A 16,768-nucleotide genomic window follows, 5' to 3' on the forward strand; every position below is an offset into this window, starting at 1 on the left:
AAAATATATCTAAGTATGGGGACTGAATATTTTGTTTTAGGATTGAACACTGGATGCTAATTACTGTTTTTATTGTTTGAATGAGTTATGTTGCTATATTATTATATATGTATTTGCTGTGCCCCACTTTGTATAAAGCGGGATATAAATGAAATAAACTATAACTATAAATTACCTGATCTCCTCGCATTCTAGGTTCTGCTATCTGGTAAGGATTTTGGCTTTTCATCTGTCCAGGCCCTTGCCAAAGAGCAAATGGCCTTAAAAGGGGAGTTTGCTCAGGGTTGTCTTGGAGATCGAGTCTGACGCCCACTGCCTAACTCAGAGCAAACTGCAGGTGGAGAAAGCATGAGCAGAGATCTTGCTCAGGACCCTGAAAAGGTCATAAAGAGCATCCGCAATATCATCAACCCCTTTCAAGTACAGAGGGTGAGTGTTGCTGTCCGGATCAGTAGCCCGGCTTAGCCGAGAGTAGAATGTTGTTGCTGCTTTCAGTCCCAGACCATCAGCCTTGAATTTTCTTTTGATGACTAAGACTATCCTGCGATCCTGTGTGTCCTTGAAGAATACTACCCCCTCTCACTCCCCCCTTCACTAGGGAGTGAAGTTCAATTCTTAACCTGCGCCAACAGTGAAGAACTCAACGTTCATCAGATAGAGCTTAACCATAGATTTAGCTACCCCTAAGGGTCCCTCAGGAACTTCCCAGTGATCTGTTAACATCTTATTGATATTTGGATGCAAGGGAAAACAGGCATTCTGTTCTTTAGTGCTGCTCATGAGCGAGTACTTAGCTGTGGAGGCTTGAGGCAGCTCCAAATTAAATTCCTGGAACACCTCTGCAATTAAACCTTGTAGGTCGGAGGGTTTGAACAACCTTCACACCATCAGGTCATTGCCGAGATCCAGGACTGCCACCTGATGTGAGTCATTTTATGGACAGATTTGTCACCAAATCAGCTGCAGGAATAGCTTCAAGATAGAAAAAAGACAAGGAGAAAATCAGGCCGCACGAGGTTCTTACAGCGGAGGAGGCTGCACCATCTGTGCATCTTTTGGCTGTGGAACATATTCAACTCACCACTGCTGTGGTTCAGGCTTTGGAACCGAGACTGGACAAGCTCTTTGGGCAACTTAGCTCCCTGGAGATGCTTCTGACTGAATCTTCTCAACAGATTGCTGTGGCATGTGTCTGTATCGCTCCATGGTGCCACCTTACCTGGAGTATTGTGTTCAATTCTAGTCTCCTTATCTCAAGAAAGATATAGCGGCAGTAGAAAAGGTCCAAAGAAGAGCAACCATGATAATAAAGGGGATAAAACGCCTCTCGTATGAGGAAAGACTAAAAAGCTTTTTGGGAACTGGGAGAGGTGTTAAAGCCTTTTGTAAAGACTGTAGCTTTTTCAGAAGTACTGCCTACTTATGGAAAAGGTATGGAACAAGTACAGAACACTGAGAAGTTCAATAGGTAAATCAAAGCCTGGTGTCATCAAGGCAGCTTTAGGTACATAGGAGGATGGGGCAATACATGGAAAAACAAGAGACTATATTGTAATGATGGGCTGCACCCTTACCATTGCAGGAAAAAGAATCCTAACTGAGAAATTCAGGCAATATGTTTCTAGGCATTTCAACTAGAAGGTGGGGGTGACGTATGTATGGAGGTTACATCCGGTGGCAACCCCCAGCAAAAGACAAGATTTGATGATGATAAAGATAACAATGAAAACATTAGCAATTCAGTTCCTAGCGATGCAACAGGAAATGACATGAAATTAAAAAACTATACAAAATATGAAAGTGCTGCAGAATAGTAGCTGGAAAGCAATGACCACAAATGCTCACAGTCTAAGCAACAAAAATCAGGATCTGCAAGCCCTAATGCTACAGGCGGACATGGATATAGTTGCTATCATAGAGACATAGTTCACTGATTCCAATGGATGGGATGCCAACATACTGGGCTATATTCTTTTTAGGAAGGACAGAGATGGTCGATAAGATGGAGGAGTAGCTCTCTATATAAAGACAGATATCCAAGTGACATGAAATGCAGGGGGCCTGGGAAAAGGAAGACGCAATCTAAATTGTTTTGAAAAGAGAATATGGAACTTCCATCCACTTGGGTGTTGTCTATATACCTCTGACTCAGTTGCAGCAAATTGACAAAGATCTGATTACAGATATACAAAAAATGGGAAAGAAAGGAGAGGTGCTATTGCTGGGTGATTTCAAACTGCCGGATGCAGACTGGAAAGTTCCGCCTGCGGAATCGGAAAGAAGTAGAGAGATCGTGGATGCCCTTTCAGGGAGCTCTGCTCAGACAAATGGTGATAGAACTCACGAGGGAAAAAGCAATACTGGATCTGGTGCTCAAAAATGGTGAACCTGTCTCTAATGTCCGAGTGGGGGCCCATCTGGGAAGTAGTGATCATCATATGGTTTGGTTCTATATAACAGCCAAAGAGGAGGATGGCCGCACAAAACTCAAAGTACTGGATTTCAAACATGTGGACTTTAGTAGCATGGGAGAGTACCTGAAGAAAGAGCTGATTGAATGGGAAGACATAAGGGAAGTAGAAAAACAGTGGTTCAAATTGAAAGGCACAATAAATAGAGCTACTGACCTTTATGTGAAGAAAATAAATAAAAACAAGAGAAAAAGGAAACTGATATGGTTCTCCAAATTAGTGGTGGAAAAAATAAAGGCATAAGAATTGGTGTTTGTGAAATATTTAAAAAACTCACGAAGAGGAGTACAGAACGGAATAGCGGATAAAACTGAAAGAAGTCGAGAGACACATCTGGTGAAAGCACAATCAGAAGAGCAAATGGCTATAAATATAAGAAAGGGAGACAAATAATTTTTCGGGTATATTAGTAAAAGGAGGAAGACAAAAAATGGAATTACGAGACTGAAAGAAAGTACGAACTGCTTTGTGATGAGGAAAAAACAAATGTGCTAAACAAATACTTCTGTTCGGTGTTCACAGAAGAAAACCATGGAGAAGGACTGCACTTGGTCAGCAAAGTTACACCTGAGAATGGAATGGATACTGCACTGTTCACAACTATGAACAACTTGAAAAACTGAAGGTGGACAAAGCTATGGGATCAGATAGGATCCATCCCAGGATATTGAGGGAGCTCCGACAGGTTCTGGAGGATCCTCTTAAAGATTTGTTCAATAAATCTTTAGAGACGGGAGAGGTTCTGCAGGACTGGAGAAGAGCAGATGTGGTCCTTCTTCACAAAAGTGGTTGTAGAGATAAAGCGGGAAACTACAGGCCGGTAAGTCTCACTTCAGTTATTGGAAAAATAATGGAAACGCTGCTGAAGGAAAGGATAGCGAAACTCTTAGAATCTAATGGGTTACAAGATCTGAGGCAATATGGGTTTACTAAAGGTAAATTGTGCCAAATGAATGACTGAATTCTTTGATTGGGTGACCAGAGAATTTGATCAAGGACGTGCGCTAGATGTAATTTACTTAGATTTCAGCAAAGCCTTTGATAAGGTTCCTCATAGGAGGCTCTTAAACTCTGTGGGCGGAAGTTAGAGCCCAAAGTGGTGAACTGGATCAGAAACTGAGAAGAAAGAAGGCATGGTGGTTATTTGTATTTCAATAAGAGGTTAAGGTGCAATTCAAAAACCTATTTCTCCCATGAAAGTAAGACAGTGGAGAGTAAAACTGTGACTGAGTTCAAAGAAGCGTGGGATGAACACAGAAGATTTAGAATCAGAAAATAATATTAAATATTGAACTAGGCCAGTTACTGGGCAGACTTGCACGGTCTGTGTCTGTGTATGGCCGTTTGGTGGAGGATGGGCAGGGGAGGGCTTCAATGGTTGGGAGGGTGTAGATGGGCTGGAGTAAGTCTTAACAGAGATTTTGGCAGTTGGAACCCAAGCACAGTACCGGGTAAAGCTTTGGATTCTTGCCCAGAAATAGCTAAGAAGAAAAATTTAAAAAAAAAAAAAAAAATTTAAATTGAATCAGGTTGGGCAGACTGGATGGACCATTCGGGTCTTTATCTGCCGTCATCTACTATGTTACAATCATATCTATGGACCGTCCTACTATGGACAATCATATCTATGGACCAAACATATCTATGGACCGTCCTACTTCCCTAGAAGGGACTGCAGTGTAAACCCAAGCTGCAGAACATGATGGAGAAGCCTTCCAATGAAAAAGTCAGTGAAGAGATTCTGCTAGGTAATACAGGTTAGAGAATACTTCCCTGTAGAAAGGCTCGGAGAGGCAGGAGGAGTATGAGAAATTGAGTGCCTTGTAGAAAACTGGAAAAATGAGGATCCCCTGCAGCATAACTCGAAAGAGTGGAACGAGGCCAATGAGGGAATCCAGTACGAGACCCCACCTGGACCTGGAAGATACCCCAAAGAGCCTCGAAGCATGAGGAAAAAAAGGGGTTCCGTATCCTGCCTCAAAGAAAGGTGCCTCAATGGAGAGAAGTACCTCGAGGCGGAAGCAAATTGAGGCTTTGTGACTGCCTCGAAAACTTGATAGCGAGAGTACGAGGCCTGGATTGACCAGGCGAGAACTCGGACGAGAGAGAGGCACGAGGCCTTGGTCGAGGCGAGGCACGAGGCCTCAGAGACCAAGCAGGGTGCTCCTCGAGGACATGCTCTGACTGGTTTGCAGGAAGCTAAGTCGAGACCGAGACCCTGCCTGGGTCTGGAAGGTTCCCACAAGAGCCTCGAAGAGCGAGGAAGAGAGGGATCCTTATCCTGCCTCGAACAGAGGTGCCTCGATGGAGAGGAGTACCTCAAGGCAGAAGCAGATCGAGGCTTCTTGACTGCCTTGAAAACTTGATAGGTAGAGTATGAGGCCTGGATTTACCAGGCGAGGACTCAGTGGAGGACGAGGCCTCAGAGACCAAGCAGCGCCTCGAGGACATGCTTAGACTGGCTTGCAAGAAGCTGGGTTGAGGCCGAGACCCTGCCTGGGTCTGGAACGTTTCCACAAGGGCCTCGAAGGACGAGGAAGAGAGGGGTCCTTATCTTGCCTCGAACAGAGGTGCCTCGATGGAGAGAAGTACCTCGAGACAGAAGCAGATTGAGGCTTCTTAAGTGCCTCGAAGCTTGACAGCTAGAGTACAAGGCCTGGATTAACCAGGCGAAGACTCAGTCGAAGACGAGGCACAAGGCCTCAGAAACGTAGCAGGTGGAACCTCAAGGATATGCTCAGACTGGCTTGCAGGGAGCAAGGTCGAGGCCGGAGCATGTTGAGCAAACACAGTGCTAGGCTCCCTGCTGGAAAGTTGGCACCATACCAATGAAACTGGTATTAAAGGTGCAGCAGTGCGCTCCATAGAGGGCGACCTCGAGGATGAGTATTCCCTATTAATGGAGGCACACTTTGAAGGAGATCTCGTAGAGGCCCTTTCGACTGCACTCGTTGCTTGGATTGCCTGAGACTCTGGTTGAAAAGCTGAAGGCTTTGTAGCCAGTGAACCTGTAGAGGAAAAAAGAAACTTGCCTGTCTTCGGAGGAACAGCAGACGAGGACATCCCCGAGGCAGGAGACTTGGCCGAGGTCGAGGGCTTGACCAACGAGGCCGCTGACGGGGTTGAGGTCGAAGGCGAGGCCTGTTCAGCAGACGGTTTCATGACCCCGGAAAATTGCTGAATCTGGACCCGAGAAGACTGGAGCCCATTTCCGAAGAGTATCGCCGGACTAAAGATGGTGGTCGGGTGTAATAGTTAATGCAGTGTAGTCAGTAAGGAAAAAATGCACGGTTACACTGACTACAGCGTTAGAAGCCCAGAACAAGCCGAGACATGAAAAAAACACAATGGCCACAACTGAAACGAAGACTGGCGGCTAGAGCCGCAGCCCAAGCCAGTCAACGGAAGAAAGAAACAAAAGACGACTTTTTTTTTTTTTAAACACGTGCCACACAGCGACTTGAAAGGAAAAGCCGCGGTGTGAGAAGGCACCGGACAACGGGGCAGAGCTAGAAACAGGCGCTTCTCAGCTCCGCGGAAAAACAAGAACTGAGGAGACGCGCGCCCTAACTCGGGCGGGAAGGCACTCGTGCATGCGAGCTGTGGCACTCACGAACTTTGAATTTCTACAAGCAAGTTGCTTGTGAGGCTCTCCGCTACAGGGCTCCGTGGATGACGTCACCCACATGTTGAGGATATGCTGCCTGCTTGTCCTGGGATAAATACAATAACTTTTTTTTTTTTTTTTTAATAGGCTTTCATCAGCAAATGTAACCAATAAAATGGATCTGGTTGTAATATTATCCTGGAAGTCTTCCAGAAACCCTGTTAGATTCACTTCTGTAGCTATCAATTGATCCATATTTTGCTGTGTATCAACTATCTTCTTTCTAATTGATAAATAGTAACTATTACTCACTTGAATCTCATCAAAATTTACCAGTCTCAATACTTCCTTTAAAATCTTTCTAAATAATATTTCTGGGGATAAGTGAATAAGTAGAGGGAAAATTAAGGAGACTCAGGTTCTTAGATCTGCCAGAATTTCCAATTTAAAATGTATAGATTGAAAATAGATAGAAGTAGCTCTCCGATTGGAAACTTGTGTCTCCACAACGAAGACATGTTTATCAAGTAACATTAAGGGCTCCTTTTACGAAGCCGCGTTAGCAGGTTTAACGGGTGCAACTTTTCATCTCGCGCTAGCCCCCGCGCTAACCCCCGCGCTGGCCGATAAACTACCACCTGCTCAAGAGGAGGCGGTAGCGGCTAGCACATCCAGCGGTTTAGTGCGCACTATTACGTGCGTTAAACCACTAACGCGCCTTCATAAAAGGAGCCCTAAGTTTGAATCCACAAGTTCAAATTTTCACATATTTGTTTAGAGAAGGTAGCTGTCTGAGATATCACAGTTCTAAGCAAACCTTCCATAGCCCTATTTATTTTTCAAATGTATCTCCTTGGTTGGCTGTATACTGGGTTTGTATACTAGCCTCAACAATATATACTCTTTCAATAATTTTCAAAATCGTAACTATCTGAGATTGAATAGAATGACTAGAAAGATCACTTACCGGAGCCGGGGAAACTTGGGATTCCCTTACCTCTGGAGAATTTAGAGGAGGTGAAGTTCTAGTTGGAGGACTTAATGAAACTTCCAGTGAAATAAGCTCCTGAGATCTGTCCACATTCCTTGTATTTACTAGAATTACATGTCTATCCAGTTATACCTCCCTGAGATGGCTTTTGGGAGGTAAGGCTGCTTCAACAATAATCACACAATGGCAAAGTTCTCTTCCAAAGTAGCTGGTTTTAAAAAAAAAAGGTTTGGACAAGTTTCTGGAGGAAAAATCCATAGTCTGCTATTGAGACAGACATGGGGGAAGCCATTGCTTGCCCTGGATCGGTAGCATGGAATGTTGCTACTATTTGGGTTTTTCCAGGTACTTGTGACCTGGACTGGCTACCGTAAAGGCAGGATACTGGTTTAGATGGAAAATTAGTCTGATCCAGTAAGGTCACCCTGCCGTGTGGTTCAGCACTGGACCACCAGGGATTCTAAAGATACGTGTGGAGGCGGGAGGAAGGTAAAAGTTCTTAGAATTGTCTGGGACATAAGGTGGGAGGGATCACTGCTATCCTGGCCCACCGCTAGACCATCAGGGATTTAAAAGGTACACCAGGGAGGGAGGTAAAAGTTATTACAGTTGGCTGGAACAGGAGACATAAGGGATCCCTCTTGTCCTGGCTCACCACTGGCCCACCAGGTCTCATGGTAGGACCAGAAGAAGCCTTCAACAAATTCAGGAGGGGGTGGGTTATCGCTGACCCGAATTTAAACTGATATCCCCATTTTTGGGTCTTTTTTGGCCCCAAAATCTCAGTTTATATTCAAGTATATACAGTACATTCAGAAATTTTCATAAACAGGCAGAAACAGCTATAAAAAAAACTTTTGTAGAATAAAACAAATGTCTTATTACTAAGAATCTTTCTAGGTTGCAACAATTAGAATAGAGGTATTTACCTTTTCTATATCAACATCCTCTTCACTGTGGAAATCTTCCATCAAATCATCAGCAGAATCATCTGTCTTATCTTCATCTCCTGTAGGAATAACAACTGTTTCTTGTTGCGTTTTCTTGTTTTGCTTAGGTACTTCATACACTTTATTTTCTGTGTCATGGGAGTGGAAAAAGCACCCAGCAGACTTGTTTATTTTGCTGTCATCTGAATTACTGTTTCTAGTTTCTGTAGCAACTTTAACACTAACAGTGTATCGAGAATTTCTTAATACAGAATTCAAACTATCAGCAACATCAATTTCATTCTTAAAGCCAGCAGGATGCTCTCTTAGGTGAGAACCATTCGCACATTCTTCATTATTACTTTTTTTTGTTTGATCAGTCTTATATTTCTTTTTTTCCTGTCCCAGGCTCAGTGGCTGAACAGCATCAGATCTGAATTCTAGACTCTTTAGCTTTATAATGTCCGCTTGCTTCTCATTTGGACAAACAACAAGCTCCTTTTCACAAGTATCTGTTTTTTTGTCTTGAGTCTCTGGCTGCTCATTATTCAAACATTCCATAGGGCCTGTGGGCTGTGTAGCACACACCTCTATTTGCTGGCTCTTGGATTTGCCATCATCTTCCCATGACCCTAGACTCTCAGGCTGCATATCAATCTCCTGTGGCCCTGGACTATTTAGTTTGGTAGTACTCTTATTTTCTGAATCACTGATGTGAACACTGCTGATAGGTTCCCCCAACTGTGCAATATTTTCAGGCAGCACTATATCTGATGCTTCGGAAATGGAATCCAGGTCGTTCAAAGCTGCTTTTAATTTCTTTGACAATACTTTTCTGTCACTGGTGTATGAGTGATCAGAGGAAACAACTGTGGCAGAATCATTCTTTTCTAAGGTAGATGTCTCATTTATGAGATTATTCTCTGATGTGAGCTCTTCTAGTGAACTGTAATCTTCATCAGCTTCCTTAATAGATGAAATTTCATCACCATTTCTTAACTGATTAAAGGATAAGTCTTGCTCATCTTGTTTGCTGTCTGATACCATAACTTTTGAATCTGTGACTTCTTCTGATTCTGACATGGAAGACTTCTCTTTATTTTGTTTCACAGTGTGACATACATCACCCTTCTGACTTAAATTCTGAGCATCCTTCTTCAAATGCAAGGTTGCAACATGGTTAAGGATAGAGCTTGGGACTGTTTTCTGACCAGGAAGCTGAAGCAAAGCAAAACCACCAGACTGAAGGTGAATTAAACTGGCTGTGCATGTAGGCTGTCCTCCAGAACTGTATGTTATTATTTTGGATTCAGACCCTGAATGACTTGGGGGAAGGCTGTTTCCTGCAGGTTGGGAGATCCTTAGATTTAGCGTTCCAACGTGGGATAAAAAACTGGGTGCTGAAGACACAGGGGTTGCTGGAGTAGTTGTAGCTATAGTACCTACATTTTGCCCTGAGACACTGATGGTAGTAGTGGAGGAAGAGCCAGAAACAGCTGACAAGATTGGAACAATGGGAGATGAGGATGGATTAGAAGCCTTGGAAGGTAAAGGCAAACGGATTCCCATGACTGAAGCTGAATAGAGAATATATTATTAGTCATTTATATCCTTTTATCAATGTTAAGCAAACTTTAAGCAATATTTAAAATATTAGCAGCAACCTAGCATAATTTTCTGGAACTTTCTTATGCTATCCCGAATATCTTAAAGGGCAGTGGCTCTGTCCTCAGTCTTCCTGCCCCACCCAGCACTATCACCCCGGATCGAAAGATTAGGTTCTTACCTGGATAATCTTGTTTCTGTTAATATACACAGGAGACCGTACACTAGCTGTTTATTTCCAATAGCCACGACTCTGCAGAAGGGTGTCACTTTAAGATCCTGAATCTCTTGACATTTGTACGGACTCTTTCCCGATTGAGCGGGGTACTCGTCAGGGATGTCCCATGTCCCCGCTGTTATTTCTCATCTATTTGGAACCGTTTCTTTGTACAGTAAAATGAGATCCTGATATTGCGGGATTAACCATATCTGATTTTCTGATAAAAGTCATGGCTTTTGCAGATCTGCTTTTTGTTTTGACTGATCCACAATCTTACATGTCCCATATTTTGAACACCTTGGCTGAATTTTATTTCTAATCCGGGTTTATTTTGAATAGGCAAAATTCTGTCGTCCTAGCCATACTGGGTGGGTGAATTTCCATTCTCTTGGGCTACCTCATCATTCAAGTATCTAGGGGTAATATTGCCCCGAGATTTATCTCTCCTGTATGCATGCAACTTTGACACTCTCCTGGATACCACATTAAACACGCTGCGTACTTGGTCGTCCTTTCCTTTGCCCATCTCGGGCAGGGTGGCACTCTATAATATGGTTCTTTTTCCCTGGTGGTTATACCGATTTCAGGTGTTACCATTATTGCTATTTTGAACTCAGGAGTTGAAATTAATTGCAGGGACACAGAGGTTTTTATGGGATGGATGGAGGGCCCAGCTCACTTATACATGATCTTGCTTACCAAGAGAGAGAGGAGGCTATAGTTTATTAAATATATGATGGTACGCTATGGCTTGCCAAATGTGACTTATTAATGATTGGTTCAGAGGTACCTCGTATTTTTCATCTACCCAATTGGAAACCTCTCTTTTATATCCAGTCCATTTTAGTTATATGTTATAAGTCACAACCCCAAGCCTTCGTAAAATACTCTATGTATCCAATGTTTACTCCTGCCATAGAACTGGGCGCTAGGTGTGTTGTGTTCTTAACATTTCATCCAGCGCATCTCCCTATTTGCCGATTCAAGGGAACAGGGATTTTCAACTAGGTATTCAGTGTAGGGTTCACAATTTATTTTCCAATCATTTAATGATGAAGATGTGCTATATAAGTTTGTACAGTTGCAAACTACTTACTACTTACCAAACTCTGATGTGTTTCATTATTATCAGGTCAGACACTATGTACAATCTTTGACACCTGGATACACTGCTGAACAAACTCGTGTGGTGATCTCTGAAATGTTTAGCGCCTCAGCGCAAAACATTATCCCACTTCGTTTTCACCATGTTGGATTGTTGGAATGTCAGCTGGGGCAAATTTTGAGACTGTAGCAGGACTTTGGTCTGCGAAATTATGTTGTCCTCTTTTGGCACAACATATCAGCAGAGCTTTGAAGAAAGCTCTTAAACTGACCATGGATATTACCCATTGGGAACTCCAACACAAGTTTTTGCTTCGCTTATATATATCTCCTACCCGTGCATATCGAATGCATATTAGTCAGTCTCACTGTTGCTTCAAGTGCTCATTATCATATGCATCTCTGAGTCATCAATTCTGGTACTGCCCGTTGGTTTTGGCTTTTTGGCAGACAATGGGCAGATATATATCGAGCATTTGGAATTGTGGATGGACTCCTACTCCAACAGCCTTATTTAGCCATTACAAGATAGTAGCTCCTAAACCACGGGGTATGACAGCTTTTGTGGATCGTGCTATCTCATTGGAAAAGAAAGCTATCCTCTCAGCTTGACTGACATCAGAGCTCCATCAATACAAAATTGGCATTCTCTTTTTATAATACAAGTGTCCTTGGAACATTGCAGCATCCTTGATCTCGACTCATTAGTTGGACGGTGTTTTTGTATGCTTTGGGAACCATTCTGGACTTATCTCACACCTCATGCACCTAGCAGAATTTTGAATACTTAAAATATTTGCCATGATGTTTGGTTGTGTTAACAGGATTGCTAGATGATTGACTGGGCAGAGGAAAAGGGTTGTTGGGGAGAATTCTGACATTTTTTATTTGGTTATGAGAGACTGTATTTTGCTGGTTTGTTATTTATTATCTGTTGAAACCAATAAAAATCATTTAAATATATATATAAAAAAAAGATCCTGAACCTCTCCCTTTCTGCAGTGAAGAATAGCTCCCTCTTCAGTTGGTACCAAAGAAATCAAACTCCACTGAAACAGAAGAAAAGAGAAGGAGAGGAATTGGGAATTTCCCCGGCAAATGAACATATTTTGTTCTGCTCTGAAACTTAGGAAATAGAATGATCAATAAAAATTTAATAAGCAAACACTGAACAATACTTTACACACATGAGTAGCTAGGAAACAACCTGCTAAGTGCAACTAGTCGGGACTAGACAGCCGTCCAAAAGGAAAGGAAATAGGGAGCTCCCAGTTCCTGTAGCAATGTCTCTGCTGAATCTTAGATACAGTAGAAGAGGTCCTGAGTCGGACATTGCCAATGTCCGAGGCAGAAATCAGGCGAATCAAAAGTTCGCACATGGTGGGTCATATGGACGCCTGTGTACATTAACAGAAACAAGGTTATCCAGATAAGAACTTAATCTTTCATTCTATTACATATACATAGGAGTCAATACATTAGCTGACGTACCAAATCAGTGCCAGACATCTAGGGAGGGAAAGATGAGTCTACCCACAGAACCGAGGACCCAAAAGCAGCATCCTCTCAGGCAATCACATCCATACTGTACAACTTGTTTGAAGAGTAGACCAAGTAGCTGCTCTACAAATTTCATCAGGCAAAACAGCCTGGGTCTCTGCCCAAGAAGCTGCTATACCTCTTGTCAAATGCGCTGTGATAGAAATAGGAAGCTGTTTCCTGCAGTTAATGTAAGAAGATGAAATCACCATGCAAATCCATCTGGCAATGTAAGCCTTGGAAGCTGGCTTGCCACGTTTTGAGTGGCTGGTCAGAACAAAAAAGATGATCAGAAAGTCTGGAATCATTAGTCTTCTCCAGATAGATAAGTAGGGCTCTGTGCACATCCGGCCTATGCAAGCCTGTCCTGTTTCGCCAACCTGATTGACATGGAAGGCAGAAACTAACTTTGGAAGAAAGGAAGGTAAGGTCCATGAGAAACACTCGACTCTGAAAAACAGAAAAAAAGTTCACTACATGAGAGGGCCTGTAACACCGTAATCCCTCTTGCCAAGACTATGGCCATATGAACCTTTGATGGAAGCTTCCCTGTTGAATATTATGGTTAAGACAATGTTTTTAACATAAGATCCAACAGAGAAATTTCCATCAGAGGCTCATATGGAGAACAGGAAAGGCACTTCAGGACCACATTGAGGTCCCAAGAAAAGAACGGTCTGAGCAACAGAAGGTCACAATCTGAGAGCCCCCCTCAAAAACCAAGTGACATCTGGGTGAGATGCCAGAGACTACAATCCTTTCTGAGCCCTAAAACATGAGATACCAGCTACCTGCACTTTGAAAGACAAAATATCAAGGCTTTTTCAAGACTGGTTTGCAGGAATGCAAGGATCACCAATATGGGAGCCCTCTCAGGCTCCACCTGATCTTTGGTACACCATAACTGGAAGGTCTTCCAGGTCTTAGAGTAAGCTGCAAACATTGCAGGCTTCTTTGCTCCAAAGAATCATAACAACAACATCCAAGTAACCCTTCTGAATCAGGGCCATGTGCTCGAGCCATATGGTAAGACCAAAGCATGCTGGATTCTCCATGGAAACTGGGCCTTGACTGAGGAGCCTCAGATAAACCAGCAGTTTCAGGCACCTGCCTCTGCAAATGCATCAGATCTGCATACCAAGGCCCGCAGGGCCAGTTAAGAGCCACCAGAATCATCACTCCTGGAGTTTGCTATTCTGCGGATGTCTGCCCCACCATGGCCCACAGCGGGAACACACAGAGAAGCTAGACCTGTGCTTTCCCAATCGGCACTTTGCCTGTAGAAAAACTACATTTGCATTCTTAGCAGTGGCCATTAAATCCATGTTCAGTTTGCCCCAACTCTGAACAATGAGAGAAAATGCCCTCTAGGACAGAGACTACTCCACTGGATCCAGAGTCAGCCTGCCGAGAAAGTTTTACTGGACATTCTCTACCCCTGCCACATGGGCAGCTGAGAGAGCGTTTCTGGTGTCTCCTTGTCTTTCACATAAGCCACTGTGGTGGCATTGTCTGAAAACACTGCGACTGCTTTTCCTGTGAGGAAAGATTGCAACTCCAGCAAAGTCAATTGAATGGCTCTCAGTTCCAGATGATTTATAGACCACTTGCTTTCTGATGAGATCCACCTGCCCTGGAGGGGGTGACTACAGCAGTGAGCCCTCCAGCCACTTAGGCTGGAGTCGGTTGTGAGGGTCACACATGCATTGGTTCTGAGAGATATAACCCCTGGAGCCACCAATGTAAGCTGCGCTTTGCTACCGCAGTCCAGGGGAGCTATGTCTGCAGGGAGTGGCGCTGCGGAGATCACCAGGACAGAAGAGAGTACTAGAGTAGGTGCATATGAACTCTCGCCCAGGGAACAACTTCCAGGGAGGCTGTCATCGAGCCTAGCATCTACAGGTCATGTCAGGCCAAGGGGCTTGGAAGAGTCAATATCTTCATGATCTGCTTCCTGAGCTTCTGTTTGCATGGTTCTGGAAGAAAAACACAGCCCTGTGCAGTGTAGAAGTACACTCCCAGATATTCCAAGCACTGAGTCAGTTGAAGGTGACTCTTTCAGAAGTTGACTATCCAATCCAGGCTCTGCAGGAGGCTCACCACCTGCAGAACTGCGTGCTCACCATCCTCTAGAAAGGGAGTGCTGGATCAGCCAATCATTTAGGTAAGGATGCACATGGACGCCCATCCAATGTGGGTGCATTGCTACAACCACCATTACCTTGGTATAGGTCCGGAAATTTGTGGTCAAACCAAAAGGAAGCACCACAAACTAGAAGCGACGCTGAAGAATGTGATATCTCAAATATTTCCTGTGATCCGGGAAGATGGGGATATGAAGATAAGCCTCCATCAGATCCAGAGAGGCAAGAAATTCTCCCAGAGCCACTGCCGCTATAATGGAGCAGATCATCACCATGCAGAAGCAGGGAACCATTCAGGGCCTCGTTTGCTGAATTCAAGTTCAGAATGGGGCTGAAATCTTCTGTGCCTTTCTTGGGCACTATGAAGTATAAGGAGTATCTGCCTCAGTCTGATTATTTTTTGGGAACTGGTTCTATGGCATGAATGTCAAAGAGTCGTTGCACTGTCACCTGGACTCTGGCCTTCTTCTCCGGTCGTCCAGCTAGGGAGTCCAGGAATAGATCCGGAGGGGTCAGAAAAAACTTGATCTTGTGTCCCTCCCAAATACTGTCCAGAACCCAATAGTCAGATGAAATCTTTTCCCATTGTTGCCAGAAAGCTAATAGCTGCCCGCTGATATGAGAAGGGGCAGCAGTCACTTCGTTGTCATAGCTTCTTCTTGGAGGATGAGCCACCGCAGGAACCCGCAGATTACTGATGCCTGGATCTACCAAATCTCTGCCTGGACCCTGAATGGGCCTCTGCAATAAGTAACCGTAGGAAAATTGGTGTGATCTCCTATAGACACAAAAACTGCCTCTGCCGCCCCTGGCCGAATGACAGCTCCCGCTGTCAAGAGGGATTTGGGATGATGAACAGTCACACTAGCCATGAGGTCATCCAGTCCTTTGCCAAAAAGCATTTTCCTCTTGAAGGGTAATTTGCTTAGAGTGGCCTTAGAAGCTGAATCGCCTGTCCATTGTCTGATCCAAAATATCCAGTGGGCTTTAAGCTGAAGCCTTCCCCAGAACTCTGATGATGTTATAAAGAGCATCAGCCACATAATCCATCCTCAATCATGTGGGATTGGGGGCTGGTCCGCAGTCTGGAACGAAAGGCCCATGAAATGAAAGAGGCAGCTGCTGCAGCTTTGATACCAAAGCTAGCACTTCAAACTGTCTTAAGGACCACATCTATCTTAAAGTTCTATGCATACTTCAGCATCAATCCACCCTCACTAGGTAGGGAGGTGTTGCCTGGTCACTTGTGCTACTGCGGAGTCCACCTTCGGATGTACAGACAGCAGCTGGAAATCCTGAGCCATTGGATAGAGTCTAGACAGCTTTGTCTACCTTTAGACACCCTTCAGGCGACTCCCAATGGTCAGTGACTGAGGAGGTGACATCTGGATGAGCAGGAACAAGGTTGTATGTGCATTAGTGCCAAACATAACGGAGTACTGAAAGGTGGAGGGCTGGATACCAAGCTTCAATGTAGAGAGTGTCTGAAATGAAATGAGATATGAAAACTGATTTGAAAAGGTGAACCGTTGTGGGATCATCACAATGATCTGCTGCCACTCCCGCCTTCTGATTACCGGACCTCATCAGAGATCCCAAATAATCCACAGTGGCTGAGGAGCCATCTACTATAATAAAACCCTTAGTGCATTCACACTAGGATTGAAACTCTGTGCTCCACATGCGCAGTACAATAGAACCGCAGGGAAGCGTCTCAGCGCACGATATGCTGTAAAGAAAAAAGATACAAAGAAAAGCCAAGAGAGAGTAAAAAAATAATAAAGATCAGAAAGGGAAAGAAGAAGGGAAGGGGAGACAATAAAAAGAAGGAGGGATTCTCTCTTTCTCTGGACAACCAGGGCAAGTCTCATCACTCAGCCAATCAGAGCAGAGCAAGCAGAAATCGAAGAAGGGGGTAGGGTGGGCGTGCTCCTTCCTCACTCCACGCGCCACCTGCCAGACTGTGGCTCGCAGAGCCATTTAAGCTGTTAGAACTGCTGCACAAAGAGGGAGAGCAAGGGCAGCACACGCCGGGGCAGAAGCCAGACTGCAGGGAGCCTGCGGCGACAATTTTATTTTTCTTCCCAGTTTACAAGGGAAGCGACTGCACGTGCTGCTGTTTTGGAGGAGTTTTGTCCCATTTCCCTTATCTGCAGGG

General features: G+C 44.1%; 1 protein-coding gene across 7 annotated transcripts in view; it reads right to left on the reverse strand.

Moving 5' to 3' along the window:
• The window catches only part of MGA (MAX dimerization protein MGA), a 479,481-nt gene that overhangs the window by 169,330 nt on the left and 293,383 nt on the right, over nucleotides 1-16,768 (reverse strand). For all 7 annotated transcript variants that reach the window (XM_033951892.1, XM_033951893.1, XM_033951894.1 and 4 more), the window contains one exon: nucleotides 7,999-9,575. In XM_033951892.1, the coding sequence (XP_033807783.1) occupies nucleotides 7,999-9,575 (1,577 nt within the window). The remainder of the gene's footprint in view (nucleotides 1-7,998; nucleotides 9,576-16,768) is intronic.

This window comes from Geotrypetes seraphini, chromosome 7 (assembly GCF_902459505.1).
Source record: "Geotrypetes seraphini chromosome 7, aGeoSer1.1, whole genome shotgun sequence".
Taxonomy (NCBI): Eukaryota; Metazoa; Chordata; class Amphibia; order Gymnophiona; family Dermophiidae; genus Geotrypetes; species Geotrypetes seraphini.